This window comes from Ranitomeya variabilis, chromosome 5, assembly GCF_051348905.1.
Source record: "Ranitomeya variabilis isolate aRanVar5 chromosome 5, aRanVar5.hap1, whole genome shotgun sequence".
In the NCBI taxonomy this organism is placed as follows: Eukaryota; Metazoa; Chordata; class Amphibia; order Anura; family Dendrobatidae; genus Ranitomeya; species Ranitomeya variabilis.
Genome location: NC_135236.1, coordinates 132,808,636 through 132,827,100, shown reverse-complemented (window position 1 = coordinate 132,827,100; position 18,465 = coordinate 132,808,636). Strand labels below are relative to the sequence as shown.

At 47.2% G+C, this 18,465-nt stretch overlaps 1 protein-coding gene across 1 annotated transcript in view; it reads left to right on the top strand.

Moving 5' to 3' along the window:
• Positions 1–1,227: 1,227 nt before the first annotated feature.
• ANKDD1A (ankyrin repeat and death domain containing 1A) overlaps positions 1,228–18,465 on the top strand; it is a 43,609-nt gene continuing 26,371 nt past the window's right edge. The window contains exons 1-3 of the mRNA XM_077263335.1: positions 1,228–1,390; positions 16,724–16,831; positions 17,450–17,544. Of these exons, the coding sequence (XP_077119450.1) occupies positions 1,357–1,390; positions 16,724–16,831; positions 17,450–17,544 (237 nt within the window). The 5' untranslated portion in view covers positions 1,228–1,356. The remainder of the gene's footprint in view (positions 1,391–16,723; positions 16,832–17,449; positions 17,545–18,465) is intronic.

Below are 18,465 nucleotides of genomic sequence, written 5' to 3'. Positions count from 1 at the left end.
TAAGGCAGCACCCCATAGGCAGATCCTGTAGTATAAGGCAGCACCCCCATAGGCAGATCCTGTAGTATAAGGCAGCACCCCCATAGGCAGATCCAGTAGTATAAGGCAGCACCCCTATAGGCAGACCCTGTAATATAAGGCAGCACCCCTATAGGCAGACCTTGTAATATAAGGCAACACCCCTATAGGCAGACCCTTAAATATAAGGCAGCACCCCCATAGGCAGATCCTGTAGTATAAGGCAGCACCCGTAAAAAAAACAAAAACTCACCTCTCTTCCTCCTCAGCTCTGAGCACCCGCTCATCTCCTGACAGTGGGCACTGGCTAGTGACGTCATCACGCTCCCTGTCAGTGTCTGCGTCGACGATGTCAGACGATGAGAGAGTGATGATGGAAGAAGGAGCACTACGCGATCAGCTGTATCGGCTAAATACCGCTACAGCTGACCTTCCGATGATGGGCGGGGGGCCCACTGCTGGCACCGGGGCCCCCCGCCTGCTCATAGCGGCCGGGCGGCAGAGCAGAGAGATCAATTCTCCCTGCTCTGCCGCAGAATGTAACTGTATCGGCACGCCGATACAGCTACAGTAGTGTAGCTCCGGGTCGGCCCCCTCAGAGCGCGGGGCCCTGGGCAACTGCCCCCTCAGTAGCTATGCTACTGCTGACACTATATACAGAGCTCCGGTGTATAATGTCACTGGTGATCCCTGTATTACCTGTACACTATATACAGAGCTCCTGTGGAAAATGTTGCCAGTATGGGGCCTTGAAATTCCTGGTGGCAATCCTGTCCGTAAATGTGACGACACCTACCCCTGAGCTGAGGCGGACCACCACTGAAAGTGACCACACCACACTAGACCCATCAGAGGGCAACTGGCAGGGAAATGATGGTGGCGCTCTGTATTACCTACCATCCACAGGACACATGATGGCATTGTGCCCATATAATGCCGGTACTGTGGGGCCGTGTATAGAAATGATGGATGATGCCACTCAGGAATTTGCAGGGATAAGAGGGGTGAGACTGGAGCACCTCTGGGTCACCACCACAGGTGAGGTGTCTGTCAGTAGGGGACAGGCTGTAGCAGACGCTGTCCGCTGGGGGCGCTGTATTGTGCGCACACGTCCGTCAGTGGCCGCCGCGGCTGCAGGAGCTCACAGCTCAGCCTGCTGTCAGTGCCCGACTGTGGCCGGAGCCGCCGCTCCTCCCCCGCCCGTGCCCCACCCGTGACGTCACCGGCCGGCAGCTCCTGCGCACTGACTCGCACATCTCCCCCGGAGGGTGCAGGCTGCCCGGGGAAGGGCTGGCGGGGACACCCGGCGGGATGAGGCTCAGCTGAGGCGGCTCTGGAATGGAGAGTGCACTGCTCTGCGATGATGACATCTGTAAGTGGCGGGCATGGTGCAGGGTGGGTGGTATCCCGGCATCACTGTGCGCATCACTGCCACTCTTCCCCGAGTTGTCCGCAGCCTCAGCCTGGTGTGTACCAACTATCCCCAGCTGCCAGGACGGAGGCATGCTGCAGAACGATGCCGGTGCTTGCACTGCCCGCCGGGGATATTGCGCCCTGAATGTCGCGATATGTTGTGTGAATTGCGGCACATCTATAAGAGCTGGAGCATGAGAAGAGTATTCGTAACAACCAATCAGGACGCAGCTGTCATGTGCCAGAGGACTGCACAGTAATGAGAGCCGGAATCTGATTGGTTGTTGTCAGCTTCCTTTCTCTTCCATTAGTTTTATACCTGTCCCCCAATAACTATGGGGCGCAGCGCTATTCCGAGGGGTCATTCCTATACCTACAGTCCCATAGATAATGAATGGAGCGAGGTAGAGGGGGCACATCTGCATTTAGGATGGTGGACCTGTGTCCCAGCTTCCAGAGCTCCATTTGCATGATTATTGGGTCCCCGCGGTCTGGACCCCCAATGATTAGTGTCCTATTGATAGAGGATCACGCATCGCCTTGGGAACAACCTTCCATCCCACTCATACATGTGTTTATTCTGGGGGATATTGCCTGCTATCAGTGCACACCGCCCACGTGTATACCCCTGTGCATTTTTATGGACACTCTGGATGTATATGATGTGATCAGCCTAAGGACGTTACCTTTACAGATCGCAGGAATAATCCGCTTCTACGAGTTGTGGAAGAGATAAGAACATGCTTTTCTCACCTTGCATTAAATCTTCGGTTTTCAGTCTGCCACCGTGGATGCATCTAGATTTCATACACTGGCATGCAGAAGCCAGGCAGCGCCGTACCTACCAATAAACTCCTGGCCCCTATCTTTTCATGTCCATACTAAAAGCGTCAGTGTAGTAACTGGCTGGTAGGACCTGCAGTATTTTATCTTTCCCGCCTCAGTCCGGGCACAGGCTTTCATAAATGGCAGCGATATTTTGTCTCCAGTGTTTGCAGGATAATGGCAGGGATTTCGACTTCCTTCAGCTTTTGATAATTCTTCATTTGTTACAGTGCTAAATCCTGTATATGGTGTTTCCCTCAGTTGTGTGTCACATAGGAACGTGGTGGTCAGTCATCGCACCTGGAAAATTAAGCAGTATGCAGGTTCCCAATTGTGCTGGGGTTGGGGGGTGCATGTCTGTGAATCCCCTCACACGCTCTGCTCCCTCTGTTCTTTTGCTGGTGGTCCTGTGATAATATGCACCAAATTTTCGGTCAGTTTGAGGGATTTATGTGCACAGAATAGAGTACCTGGCATGTCAAATTTACTATACCTTTTTTTTTTTTTTAAACTATATTGATATACGCTTTGAAGAACATTTAGACAGGTGTAGTTTGCAAAATTAAAGAGGTGGTGTCGTGAAAACAAGTTATCATCTATCCGTAAGAAAGGTAATAACTTATTTATCGTGGTGGTCCGACCACTAGCACTGCACTGATTAACAGAATGGGGAATTTTCATCCCTGGTAGAATAGAGCGGTAATGTGGATGCTCAACCGCCCCTTTATTCTCAATGGGACTGCTGGAGAAATCCCCATGAGGAATGATCAAGCATGCACACCGACACACTATAATAACAGGGGTATAAGTTCCCTGTTCTGCCCACCAGTACAGGTCCCAGCGGTTGAAATCCCACTAATCAGTAGGTAACAACTTGTTCCTCCGTTACTGAGAAATCAGCATTTGAATTGATATGCAAATGAGTCTGAAGAACTATCTGAAGCCTCTGTCACTCCAGCTCTATTCCTCACTTAGCGCCACCTGCTCCTGCTTGACTGACAGCCTCTATGCTGTGTGACTTCAGGTAAACGAGACATTACTCAAGCAGGAGGAGGCGGCGCTGGGCAGGGAATAGAGCTGGACTGACAGAGGCTTCAGATCTACTATAGCACTTCACCCTTATTTGCATATTCAAACACTGATTTCTCAGTAGTGTAGGAACGGACTGATTATAGGTATTGTTGGACTTGTCTTTGAAAGAGCTACATGCTTGTAAAAATATATTTTTTTTGGGGGGGGAAGGGATAAATCCTGCTGACAGATTAAAGACCTTTACAGGTCCTTCTCAAAAAATTAGCATATAGTGTTAAATTTCATTATTTACCATAATGTAATGATTACAATTAAACTTTCATATATTATAGATTCATTATCCACCAACTGAAATTTGTCAGGTCTTTTATTGTTTTAATACTGATGATTTTGGCCTACAACTCCTGATAACCCAAAAAACCTGTCTCAATAAATTAGCATATCAAGAAAAGGTTCTCTAAACGACCTATTACCCTAATCTTCTGAATCAACTAATTAACTCTAAACACATGCAAAAGATACCTGAGGCTTTTAAAAACTCCCTGCCTGGTTCATTACTCAAAACCCCCATCATGGGTAAGACTAGCGACCTGACAGATGTCAAGAAGGCCATCATTGACACCCTCAAGCAAGAGGGTAAGACCCAGAAAGAAATTTCTCAACAAATAGGCTGTTCCCAGAGTGCTGTATCAAGGCACCTCAATGGTAAGTCTGTTGGAAGGAAACAATGTGGCAGAAAACGCTGTACAACGAGAAGAGGTGACCGGACCCTGAGGAAGATTGTGGAGAAGGACCGATTCCAGACCTTGGGGAACCTGAGGAAGCAGTGGACTGAGTCTGGTGTGGAAACATCCAGAGCCACCGTGCACAGGCGTGTGCAGGAAATGGGCTACAGGTGCCGCATTCCCCAGGTAAAGCCACTTTTGAACCATAAACAGCGGCAGAAGCGCCTGACCTGGGCTACAGAGAAGCAGCACTGGACTGTTGCTAAGTGGTCCCAAGTACTTTTTTCTGATGAAAGCAAATTTTGCATGTCATTCGGAAATCAAGGTGCCAGAGTCTGGAGGAAGACTGGGGAGAAGGAAATGCCAAAATGCCTGAAGTCCAGTGTCAAGTACCCAGTCAGTGATGGTGTGGGGTGCCATGTCAGCTGCTGGTGTTGGTCCACTGTGTTTCATCAAGGGCAGGGTCAATGCAGCTAGCTATCAGGAGATTTTGGAGCACTTCATGCTTCCTGGCACCTGCTCACAGTGCCAAAACCACTGGTAAATGGTTTACTGACCATGGTATTACTGTGCTCAATTGGCCTGCCAACTCTCCTGACCTGAACCCCATAGAGAATCTGTGGGATATTGTGAAGAGAAAGTTGAGAGACGCAAGACCCAACACTCTGGATGAGCTTAAGGCCGCTATTGAAGCATCCTGGGCCTCCATAACATCTCAGCAGTGTCACAGGCTGATTGCCTCCATGCCACGCCGCATTGAAGCAGTCATTTCTGCCAAAGGATTCCCGACCAAATATTGAGTGCATAACTGAACATTATTATTTGATGTTTTTTTTGTTTGTTATTAAAAAACACTTTTATTTGATTGGACGGTTGAAATATGCTAATTTATTGAGACAGGTTTTTTGGGTTATCAGGAGTTGTAGGCCAAAATCATCAGTATTAAAACAATAAAAGACCTGACAAATTTCAGTTGGTGGATAATGAATCTATAATATATGAAAGTTTAATTGTAATCATTACATTATGGTAAATAATGAAATTTAACACTATATGCTAATTTTTTGAGAAGGACCTGTATATACATAAACTTGCCGCTAACAGTGGTGCAATATGACAGCCTTGAGTAAGAGAAAGAAAAGTGTTTAATATGCCAAATTTAGTGCAATTTGCAGCATTTCCAAACAGAGCGTATGTATCCCGATATATATTCCTTAAAGGGAACCTGTCACCCCCCCCAGGTGTTTGTAACTAAAAGAGCCATCTTGTGCAGCACTAATGCTGCATTCTGACAAGGTGGCTCTTTTAGTTCTTGTTCCTGCCCCTGCTGAAATAATCGTTTTTGAAATTTGTCCCTCATACCTTGAAATCACCATGGGGGCAGGTCTTTCCCCCTAACAGAGACGCACCACAGCCGTCACTCATGGCCTCTGCGCGCCACCTCCTCTTCCTTCATTAGTGTCCCTGGCGCCTGCGCTGTTATTTTTTTTTCGGGCATGTGCAGTTGCGCTACCCTTCGACCTTACAGCGCAGGCGCCGGGGACGCTAATGAAGGAATAGGAGCCGGCGCGCAGAGGCCATGAGTGATGGCTGTGGTGCGTCTCTGTTAGGGGGGAAAGACCTGCCCCCATGGTGATTTCAAGGTATGAGGGACAAATTTCAAAAACGATTATTTCAGCAGTGCCAGGAACAAGAACTAAAAGAGCCACCTTGTCAGAATGCAGCATTCCTGCTGCACAAGTGGCTCTTTTAGTTACAAACGCCTGGGGGGGGGGGGGGGGGGGGTGACAGGTTCCCTTTAATGTCTTTTACACAGTAAGTTGAAGCAATGGATTCTACTAAAAGCAAATGTCCCAAATATGTGATCTGGCGACCTCTGCAGTCCTGGGATTATTTTCAGTTTTCTGTCTCTTTATCCTACATTCGCTGCTTTAAGTCTGGCTTTTCATTAGCATAATGCTGTACTTAACGCAATGTTGGAAATATTACAGTCATGTTTCTCTTCACTATGGTAACTGTCAGCTTGTTGGGTCTAGAGAAATCTAACAATCATTAGTGGAACAATCAATGGTGTCATGTGTACTTGGCGGCTGAGGTGAGATGTTTGTAGCTGCCAGGCTGCTCTGATGAAGGTAAAAGCTCCTGTTACATTTCCTTCTTCTTTGTGGATATTTTCCTCTTTGTTTCAGTCATATACAGAGTGTCCCTAAAATCTGGACAATATTTATAATCCAATTGAATAAAATGTTAATACATTTCATTTCTTAAAAATATGCATTTTTTTGCCTATGTGTCCGGACTTTAGGGACATCCTGTTAGGGGTCGAGTTCCCGTCTCTGCACAGGGGGAATCTCGGGCCATCTCCACTGCGGTCTCCCATTCTTCTTCTGCCGCAGTGGAGCCTACTGAGCGGAGACGTCGGTCCCAGCGTCTCGCTCAGCCTGACTCTGTACAAAGAGTTACTGCTGCTTTTCCTGCTTCTGCCATGGAAGTCAGTGCTGGGCAGCAGCGAGCAGACGCTTCTGGGACTAAGGGTACCGTCTCACATAACGATTTACCAACGATCACGACCAGCGATACGACTTGGCCGTGATCGTTGGTAAGTGGTTGTGTGGTCGCTGGAGAGCTGTCACACAGACCGCTCTCCAGCGACCAACGATGCCGAAGTCCCCGGGTAACCAGGGTAAACATCGGGTTACTAAGCGCAGGGCCGCGCTTAGTAACCCGATGTTTACCGTGGTTACCAGCGTAAAAGTAAAAAAAAACCAAACAGTACATACTTACTTACATTCCGGTGTCTGTCCCCCGGCGTTCTGCTTCTCTCCACTGTGTCTGCGCCAGCCGGAAAGCACAGCGGTGACGTCACCGCTGTGCTCGCTTTCCGTCCGGCCGGCGCTCTAGTCCTGCTTTTCTAGTTCTGAGCATGCCCAGAGTAAGATCTCTCAGTGGAGATCGAGGGTCACATGATCAGATACTGCAGCTAAGGCCATTGGTCCTTCAGGAAGGTCCTGTAGGTGCTCACGCTCTGTGGCAGCCTCTCATTGGTCCTTCTAGGAAGGTCCTGTACGTGCTGCAACTATTTAAGGCTAGCATGGCCACACGGCCATGCACTAGTATTGTTCTATGTTATGTGCTTTGCGCCAGTGTGGTCATGTGAGTTTGTGTTCAGGGACCCGGCTGAAATAAGCCCCTAGAATGCTGGCACCTCCGGCGAGGAGATTTTGTGTGAATGTATTCAGGGACCTGGCTGAAATAAGACCCTAGAATGCTGGCACCTCCGGCGAGGAGTTTGTGTGCATGCATGACCACTGACTGCTCTCAGTTGAGTAGTTAGCCTGTGCCACTGTGAAGTCTAACAGGGCGCAGTGCTTTGAGTTTCGGCTACTCTGTGAAGTAACAGGGTTAGCTCGTACCACCATATAGTTCCGCCGTTTGCTAGCAGCAGGTTCTCCGGCACGGTGGACCCCGGGCTGCGAACGCATCTATTATAATAAAACCTCTATATTTTCTCGGTGCGTTCCACTAGCCCTAACATAATACTAGCGCCAGGGTCTGGCTAGTAAATGGCGAACATTCAGCCATATCCTTGCGGTATATCCAGCAGCTGGAGGGTAGGTTGGTGGCTCTCGAGAGCTCAACCTCAGCTGTGGATGTTACCGCAGTAGCTGTACAGGCTGCTAGCGTGGCTGCAGCAACCTTGTCCACTGCCACCCCTGTCCCGACATTATCTCGCCTCCCGCTGCCAGAAAAATTTTCTGGAGATAGCAAATCTTGTAGGGGATTCGTGAGTCAGTGCTCTATTTACCTCGAGCTCCTGGCTGCACGTTTTCCCACAGAGCGGGCTAAGGTGGGATTTATTGTGTCTTTCTTGTCGGACAGGGGGCGTTGGAATGGGCTACACCGCTGTGGGAGCGTGGCGATCATGTGGTGCAGAGTGCTCCGCTGTTCCTGAGCACTCTGAAACAGGTCTTTTTAGGACCTTGAGTCACCCATGACACGGCGCTCCAACTGCTGGCATTAACTCAGGGTGTGTCCTTGGTCAGCCATTTTGCCGTCCACTTCCGTACTTTAGCTTCTGAGCTGGAGTGGTCGGATAAAGCCCTTATCCCCATATTTTGGAGGGGGCTGGCTGATCACGTTAAGGACGCTCTGGCCTCTAGGTAGATTCCTGCCACACTGGAGGAGTTAATAACTGTCTCTACTCGTATTGACCTCCGTTTTAACGAGCTGAGGTTAGAGCGAGCCCAGTGTAGGCAGAGGTTTCGGCTGGCTCCCACCTTCGCCAAACCTCTGGAATCTCCAGTCCTGGTTCCTGAGTCACATGAGGCCATGGAAGTGTCACGAGCGGGATCTAAGTCCCGGACCTCTTGGGCACTAAAGGTCTGTCATGTTTGCCAGCAGTCAGGACATCTTGCCACCAGATGTCCCCAGCGGTCGAGGAAATGTCAGCGTCTAGTGGTAGTAGGTGGAGGTACACTAGACACGGCGACGTTTGCCTCTAAATTGTCCTTTAAGGGGACAATTATTATAGGCTCATCCTCCCATTCGGTTGAGCTCTGCGTGGATTCAGGGGCGGAGGGCAATTTTATGTCTTCTGCCTTCGCCCAACGTCACGCAATACCCCTGGTTATGCTAGCTCAACTAGTAACGGTACGAGTGGTGAATGGGTCGACACTGCCCTCACAGATAACACACCAGACCATCCCTCTTACTCTGTCCATGTCGCCATCCCATCAGGAGATTATATCTCTGCTCGTCATTCCTGAGGGAATTGATGAGGTCCTGTTGGGGATACCTTGGCTACGGTACCACTCTCCTCATATCGAGTGGTCCTCAGGCAGAATTTTGGGATGGGGTGAATCTTGTGGGGGTAGGTGTCAGAGGGAGTGCATTCAGGTTGCTACTACAGAGGTACCCGCAGATCTATCCTCTCTCCCCAAGCAATATTGGTCTTATGCGGACGTGTTCTCCAAAAAAGGCGGCGGAGACCCTTCCGCCCCATCGCCCCTATGACTGTCCTACTGACCTCTTGCCTGGTGCTGAGCCTGCCCGGGGTCGAGTCTATCCGTTATCTCTCCCGGAGACGGAGGCAATGTCTCAGTACATTCAAGAGAATCTGGCAAGAGGGTTCATCAGGAAGTCAGTGTCACCTGCTGGGGCTGGGTTCTTTTTCGTGCAGAAGAAGAATGGGGAACTGCATCCATGCATAGATTACAGGGGTCTTAACGCCGTCACCGTTAAGAATAAGTATCCTTTGCCCTTGATATCTGAGCTCTTCGATAGGCTTCGGGGAGCAAGGGTATTTACAAAATTAGATCTGCGGGGTGCTTACAACCTGATTCGCATCCGTGAGGGGGACGAATGGAAGACGGCTTTTAACACCAGGGATGGGCACTATGAATATCTGGTGATGCCCTTTGGGGTCTGTAATGCCCCAGCCGTTTTCCAAGACTTTGTGAACGACATCTTCCGGGATATGCTCTCCACCTCGGTCGTAGTCTATCTGGATGATATTCTCATCTACTCTCCAGATATTGACTCCCACCGGAGAGATGTTTGCAAAGTCTTTGACCTCCTACGGGCTAACTCCCTCTATGCCAAGTTGGAGAAGTGTATGTTCGAGCAGGAGTCCTTATCTTTCCTAGGCTATATCATCTCCGCCCAGGGATTGGCTATGGATCCTGCCAAACTACAGGCTGTGATGGACTGGCAGGAACCCCAGTCTCTTAAAGCGGTGCAGCGCTTTATGGGGTTCATTAATTATTATCGCCAGTTCATTCCGCACTTCTCAACTTTGGTAGCTCCCTTGGTTGCCCTCACCAAGAAGGGAGCAAATCCCAAATTGTGGTCTGAGGAGGTCTCCAAGGCCTTTAACTCCATAAAGTCACACTTCGCTAGCGCTCCCATCCTACATCGCCCTGATGTAGATAAGCCTTTTATCATGGAGGTGGATGCCTCATCTGTTGGTGCTGGAGCAGTCCTCTTCCAAAAGGATGCTCAAGGTCGGAAGCATCCTTACTTCTTCTTTTCTAAGACCTTCTCACCAGCAGAGAGGAATTATTCCATCGGGGACATGAAGTTAGCTTTCTCGGAGTGGAGACATCTCTTGGAGGGAGCTCGTTTTCCATAAAAATTTGGTGTACCTGCAGACAGCCCAGCGGTTAAATTCTCGCCAGGCCAGATGGTCCTTGTTCTTCTCCCGGTTTCATTTCACCCTCCATTTTCTTTCTGGGGAGAAGAACATTCGTGCCGACGCTCTCTCTCGCTCCGTTGTGTTATCTATGGAGGAGGAAGAGGAGCCTCGGCTTATTGTCCCCACTGAGAGCCTGAGGACTGTGGCCCCGGTTTCGCTAGAGTCTGCCTCCGGGCAAGACTTGTACCATCCAGTTTGCGACCGGAGGTTCTCTCTTGGGCACACTCGTCCAGGGTGGGTGGACATTTTGGTTCCAAAAGGACATCTGAGTTACTGGCGAGGACATACTGGTGGCCGCGTATGGCTCGTGATGTCGCAGACTATGTTCGGGCGTGTGTCTCTTGCGCCAAGAACAAGTCCCCTCGGCAACGGCCAGCTGGGTTGCTTTACCCTCTGCCGGTGGCGGACAGGCCCTGGGAGATGTTTGGGATGGACTTTGTGGTGGGCTTACCCAAGTCTCGTAACTGCACCATTATCTGGGTGATCACCGACCATTTTTCCAAAATGGTTCATTTGGTGCCTCTTCCACGGCTACCTTCTGCAGTTTGCGTCTCGATTCTGGAGGGAGCTTTGTCGTCTACTCAGTATTGAGTTAAATCTCTCCTCGGCTTATCATCCCGAGACGAATGGGTTGGTTGAGAGGGCCAATCAGACTCTGGTCACTTATTTACGACATTTTGTAACAACGCTGTAGCCGACTCCACCGGTCAGACTCCTTTCCTCCTTAATTACTGCCAACATCTGCGGGTTCCTGTGCCTATTCCTGTGTCCTCTGCTGATTGCAGGGTGGCAGACTGGGCAGTGGAGGCACGGGACATTTGGGACCGCACTCAGGATGCCATCCGGGCCTCCAAGGAGAGAATGAGGTCCTCCGCCGATGCACATCGGCGCCCTGCCCCGACCTTTGCTCCTGGCGACTTAGTGTGGCTCTCCGCTCGTAACATCTGGCTGCGTGTTGAGTCCACTAAGTTTGCACCTCGCTACTTGGGTCCCTTCAAGGTCCTCGAACAGGGTAATCCTGTGGTCTACCGTCTAGCCCTTCCTCCACGCCTAGGTATCACCGACACCTTTCATGTGTCCCTCCTTAAGCCCGTATACATGTCCCGGTTTTCTGAGTCGTCTGCCGGGACATCGGGTTCGTCTACGGACGATTACGAGGTGAACGCTATTTTGGGGTGCAGGGTGGTTCGTGGCAAAAATTTTTATTTGGTGGACTGAAAGGGTTACGGTCCTGAGGATAGGTCCTGGGAGCCTGCTGAGCACATTCGGGCTCCGCAGCTCATTGCTGCCTTCGAACGTAGCGAGTCCCAAGGAGGGGGGGGCCCTAGGAGGGGGGTAATGTTAGGGGTCGAGTTCCTGCCTCTGCACAGGGGGAATCTCGGGCCATCTCCGCTGTGGTCTCCCATTCTTCTTCTGCCGCAGTGGAGCCTGCTCAGCGTCTCGCTCAGTCTGACTCTGTACAAAGAGTTACTGCTGCTTTTCCTGCTTCTGCCATGGAAGTCAGTCCTGGGCAGCGGCAAGCAGACGCTTCTGGGACTAAGTCCTGCTTTTCTCGTTCTGAGCATGCCCAGAATATTCTCTGGGCATGCTCATAGTATTGTTCTATGTTATGTGCTTTGCCCCAGTGTGGTCATGTGAGTTTGTATTCAGGGACCTGGCTGAAATAAGCCCCTAGAATGCTGGCACCTCCGGCAAGGAGTTTGTGTGCATGCATGACCACTGACTGCTCTCAGTTGAGTAGTTAGCCTGTGCCACTGTGAAGTCTAACAGGTCGCAGTGCTTTGAGTTTCGGCTACTCTGTGAAGTAACAGGGTTAGCTCGTACCGCCATATAGTTCTGCCGTTTGCTAGCAGCAGGTTCTCCTGCACGGTGGACCCCGGGCTGCGAACGCATCTATTATAATAAAACCTCTATATTTTCTCGGTGCGTTCCGCTAGCCCTAACACATCCTGTATAAAGTAGAGCAAAAAAACAAAAAATCTAGGGACCGTGGTGCAGCAGTCACATTGGTAATCCATGGTCGCCGCACCAGAGCCCTGCGAACCTCCTCCTACCCGCTGGTCTCACCAATACTTCTTCTGATTAGTTGATCTTAATAATCTATGATACTATTCACATGTCTGTTTTTAATCGGTGTCACGGATGAAAATAGTCAGAGTCCGTGAAAATCACTGACAGCACGTGGTGGGATCTGTGTGTAGTCCGTGAATAACGTTGCAGAAGAGAGGAGAAGCTTTGTCATCCAAACATGAAAATCATTGATGAATCACTAACGGTAAAAAATGACACTGACCAAACACTGATGGAGGTCGGATCAAGCACGGATGAATGTTGGACCGCTTTTTGCGCACGTGAAAAATCATGGATATCTGAGTGAGGCCTAAGGCTATGTTTTTTGAGCTGTTCAAAAACTGCTAGTATTTCAAGTGTAAACCGCTTCAGTTTTTCTTTTTTACCAAGTAAGTGATACACACTTTTAATTATTCCATGCATTTTACAAACTTGAAGCAGGGAAGGAAAGCTGTCTGAAAACTCTATATATGAACAACACCAAGAAATAGTATTAAAATGAATGGGAAGAGTCTTTCAAGCTGTTTTTTTTTTTTAAACTAAATCCGATCCCAAAAAAACTTTGCACATTCCTAAAAACACCACTCCACTGTTATTTTTTACAGCACCGCTGGAGTGGTGCTTTAAATGTAATTCCCCTGCCCGCCTTCGTTTTCCAGCGTCGCTCCCGTCGGTGACCTTTCTGCAGCTCCAGTGGTTCATGGAGCAGCTCAGACGCGGAGGTCACTTTTCAATACAAGTCTATTGACTCATATCTCAGCACTTAACCACAGCGTTTTTTTGCTGCAAAGAAATAAAAAATGCAGTAAAACTCACTGTGCATGAAATTACCCTTAGAAGTGAAAAAAAAAAACTAATTATAAGACTACGGAGCTAATATGTAGATGTTACAGATGCATTCACATCTTACAATTATGTGTGCACTAATTTGACCGTAATGTTCTTTATTAGGAAAAGTAAGATAATAACGATATCAATGATTTTAATATAGGACAGATCTATTTTATTCTAGCATCATTTATTGCTGATGGTTCTATGTTTGAACACCAGGCAATTACCATTACAATCGCGGTGAAACGTACTAATTGCACCAATAATTGATACCTGTAAATCCACCATAAGCAAAGAAATGGTCAAAGAAAATCTTCAGGGGGCTTTTGACCCATCTGACATTGTGCTTATACTTCTGCATCTCTAACAGCAGCCGAGCAGCTCTAGTAGTAGAGAATTCAACCCATTTTTTCCCTCTATTTATAATTGTATGAATCACATCTATTTAAAAAAGGACATTGTGCTGCTGAGAGAGATGATTTTTAGACAAGCCTAAAAATAATTTCCCCCTGACAAGAAAGTGTTTTACTTTATTCTTTGGTTATTTTTCTTCAAATATTCGTGCAGAAGGCTCTTAAATAAATCACACCTTACCGCTTCTTGTATCTCTGAACACTACCCCAGCCCTCACCAATCTCCCAGCTTTCTCTCTCGGGGAGAGAGAGCGTAAGGTGTCGGGCGGCTTTTTGACTGCTGCAGCCAGTTGATGACCACAGCCTCCAGTCATTTCTGTAGCTAGTGATTGGCAGCAGCTCACGTCTGTACGGTCAGGACAGGATGCAGAGTGACTGGCTCTGCACTTCCTGTTCTGTTGGCACAGGAATGGAATTTCCCTTGTAACAATTCCCCTAAAAATAAAGTGCAAACTAGATAAGGAAATGTGGCCATTCAGGGATGTTGTCTTTTGCACAGATCTCGTGTTTATTCTTCCCTAATCTAAGAACTCATGTAGCATACGGAACCTGTGTGGTTCTTGTAGAACTATAGACGCATACAGGCTCTATCAAACTCTGTGTTTGGGTTCTCAGCCAGAAGAATACCTCCGTGTATATGGAGTCTGATTGCGCAAGCGGAACAGTCGTTCAATAGCCAGTTTAAACAGGCTGACCACACTTCCACGCACATGGAATGACCATTAAGGGGGTTTTCCCACAAGCAAAATATTTTTGGATTATTAGATCTTGGAATAAAAATATATTCCACAATTGGATGTGTTATAAAAAAATAATCCTGTGCTGAGATACTCTTATAAATGTGCCCCTGTTGTGTACTGTGTAATGGCTGTGTCTGACCTTACAGGAACATGGTCTGATCATACCACAGCTCCTGGGCAGGGGAGGAAGCAAAACGGTATACAGACAGGACAACCAGGGATCACCGTTCCTTGGCATGGGAGGAAGCAAAAGAGTATACAGACATTACAGCAGGAGAGATCAGAGCTCCTTGGCAAAGGAATGAAGCAAGAGTATTCAGACATTACAGCAGGGAATCAAAGCTCCTTGGCAGGGGAAGAAGCAAAAGAATATACAGACATTACAGCAGGGGATCATAGCTCCTTGGCAGGGGAAGAAGCAAAAGAGTATACAGACATTACAGCAGGAGAGATCAGAGCTCCTTGGCAAAGGCATGAAGCAAAAGAGTATACAGTCATTATAGCAGGGGATCATAGCTCCTTGGCAGGGGAAGAAGCAAAAGAGTATACAGACATTATAGCAGGGGATCACAGCTCCTTAGCAAGGGAGGAAGGAAAAGCGTATACAGACATTACAGCAAAGGATTCCTTTTGTGAGGCAAAACATTTCCCTACCTGTTTTTAGGCAATGTTTTACCTAAAAGAATAATTTGTGATATCGTGCTGTCAAGTCTGCATCCCATTTTTAGTTTTAGTTTTTGGTTGCCTCCCTTGCCCAGGATCCGTGATATATATCCGACCATGTTCCTTCACAGTCAGACACTGAGACTTAAAAATGTTGATTAAAATTAGCTTTGTGGGAAAACCCCTTGAATGATTGTTCTGTGTGCAAATAATATATCTAGCAGAAGCCAATATGCATTAAGAAAATTGAAAACCCCTTTAACAACTCATGCATTCTTGGTTGAGATGAGCATGTGTATGATGAATAAGGTGGAAAAATGTCTGTTTGCCATACAAGTGTTGTCTAAGGTGTATGCTTTGTCTTTCCAAGAACAAAACTGGGCAATTGGAGTAGAACACGTCTGCTCCTCGATGACCCAGACAACAATGTTAGGGCATGTTAGGTTAGGCTATGGGTTGAACTAGATGGACTTAAAGTCTTCCTTCAACCTTAATAACTATGTACTATGTACTATGTATCCTCTATCGGGGAGAGTCAGGAGAACCCCATACACATAAGGTACTCTGCTAGCCTAGTGTGTATGTCCAGCTTAACAGTGGAAAAGGCACCCTCCTTCCTTATGATGTCCTTATGCCCTAATAGAATGACTGAATCAGGATAATGGGTTTTAATAGTATGTAAATGTTATCAGTGCGCTATTTCGTGTGTGTCTGGTGCCCCCTGATGATTCTGTTGTGGAGGGGCGAGGTGTGCACTGACTGAGGAGGGCTGTTTCTTTTTCCTATTTTTCGTTCCTGAATGCCCTCGAGCCCTCACATACAATGGCCGCCCGTCAGCTCTAATTGATATCACTGGCCACTGTGACACTAGAGAACTGTAGAGAGGAAGAGCGTCTCCGAGCCCAGCAGTGGCGTGGTATAACGGCCTGATGGAAACCAACATGTTACATTGAGGCACATTTTATTCTTTCTTACCAGTGCTGAAATGACCGGCAGTATACAATGACTCTGTGTATAAAGGGTGAAGAGACTAGATAGATAAAATCCTTCAATAGTATCGCCTTATTGATCCGGCATTTTCTGGGTCTTTGCTTTTACAATCACAATTTATAGGTAGTTGAGGTTGTAAAATGCCAGGAGTGAATGAATCCAATATTTCACTGTAGGTTTATAGGCATAGAAATCATCACTATGGGGCTTGTAACGATCGTTCTTAATGGGCTTCAATCTTGGCCATTAGCAAAATACACGTTCGACAATGGAAATGGAAGATATTTACAATGAGAAATAGGGCTTGTTTTGTGAAGCATATACACTACATGGAAAAAAGTAATAGGAGAACTACACGTTATACCAGGACGGACACCGACAGGAGAGGGCCCCTGTATGAGAACAATATATGCACAATTTGAGGTGGAATTGGGCCCTCTTCTTGGCCCCTTCTGTGGCTGTACATGTTCCACAAATGGTATGTCCGCTCCTGCATTATACCTACGGGGGCTTTTATGTCATTCCATTCTAAATCCATAGTCATTAATATGGGGTTGGTTCCCCCTTTGTCGCTAAAACAGCTTCTGCATCAAATACTGCCTATGTCTGGCAATAAAACAAGAAGATGTAAGCAAGCCAGACCCTATGATACATTATTGGGGTTCTGTTCGGTGTCTTTTTATATAATGAGTGTAGCATCATTTTTCTTTTTTTTTTTCCTCCTTTGATTAAATTGAACGCCTGGAATATGCAGATATGAAGCAAACCTAAAATTGTGGCATTGACCTCTTGGCAAATGCTTTGTTTCAGTGCTTCGCTCCGAGCAAGAATTTCACATTGCAGCGAAGTCCAACAACACTGAGAAGATGCTCCAGCTGATGAAGAAAGGGGTGGATGTCCGAGCCAAGAACAGTGTAGGTACCATGTCCCTTCCACACTATTTTCAGAATATTGATTTTACTTTTGTTTGCTATGAATGCATCGGCTATGTGAGTAAAAAGTGGATCAGTTACCCATAGTAGCTCGTTAAGTTACTGCTTTCATTGTTGAAAGGGGCTCTGGAAGGTGAAAGCTGGAATCTGATTGGTTGAGTCTCATTTCACTTGCACTATTTTTAATACATATTCCACAATCTCAAGGGGTGTGAGAACTTTTTAAACAACGTTTCATACCTAAACCACAACCGTCAATTGCTGATTTTATAGCATGTGGAAAATTGTCAAAGTTCACGAAAGCCTAGTGTAAGGAATTGTACATCACCGCCCCGTGCGTGTGCAGGAGCATGCACCTCTCAGCCAACCGTTCATTCATAACTGTGAAGTGTGTTATTCCATACTTCATAGCTGAAAGAAGTTGTAATAACCGAGAAATCCAGTGTCCTTGTTGGAAGGGTGGAGCAGGACCACAAAAGATTTCTGCAGGCACCAAGTCAGGATTGTCAATTTCTTCACTTGGTCTTTGTAATCTTCTGTCTCTAGGCCTCACAGACATTTTATCATAGTCTCTCTGTGTCTTCTTACCTTATGTTTCAGGTAGACAGGACAGCCCTACACTGGGCAGCAGGTGCAGGACATGAGCAAGCGGTCAAGCTGCTTTTGGAGCATGATGTTCCTGTGGATGAGGAAGACTGTGTATGTATCTGCTCTGTCTGGAAAAGTGGAAATTTGTCTGAGTGATAGATCTGGGGGAATTTATTTCACCTGCCCCCCCAAAAATGTCTCAAAATTAGGCACTAGTGGTATTTTGCAAAAAAAAAGTTTACAACTTTTTGACATTTTGCACCACTCTAGATTATTTTTTTTTTTTGCAAAAATATGCGAGGTTTAGCAAAAAAAAATAAAAAAAAATTGGTGCACCTTAGGCTGGTTTCACACTTGCGTTTTGATCTGCAGCGTTTTAGCGCTAAAAAACGCATGCGTTTTTTCCCTATACTTAACATTAAAAAACGCATGCGTTTTTTAGCGTGCGTTTTGACGAGTTTTCGGCAACGCATGCGTTTTTTGACGCGTGCGTTCATTTGCAGAAATGCAACGTAGTAATTTCTAGTGGCGTTTTTTTGCCGCAAAAAAACGCATGCGTTTATTCGCGGCAAAAAAATGCATTGCTGTCTATGTAAACGCATGCGTTTTTAAGCACATGCGTTTGCTTGCGTTAAAAACGCATGCGTTTTTACCGAAAAACACAAGAAAACACAAGAAAAATCAAGAAAACCCTAACCCTAAACACAAGAAAAAACAAGAAAACCCTAACCCTAACCCTAAACACAAGAAAAAACAAGAAAACCCTAACCCTAACCCTAGGGTTACTAGGGATCCTAACACTAAACCTAACCCTAACCCTAAACCTAACCCTAACCCTTAGGGTTAGGGTTAGGATCCCTAGGGTTAGGGTTAGGATCCCAAGGGTTAGGGGTAGGGTTAGGGGTAGGGTTAGGGGTAGGGTTAGGGGTAGGGTTAGGGTTTGGATCCCTAGGGTTAGGGGTAGGGTTAGGGTTAGGGTTTGGATCCCTAGGGTTAGGGGTAGGGTTAGGGTTAGGGTTTGGATCCTTAGGG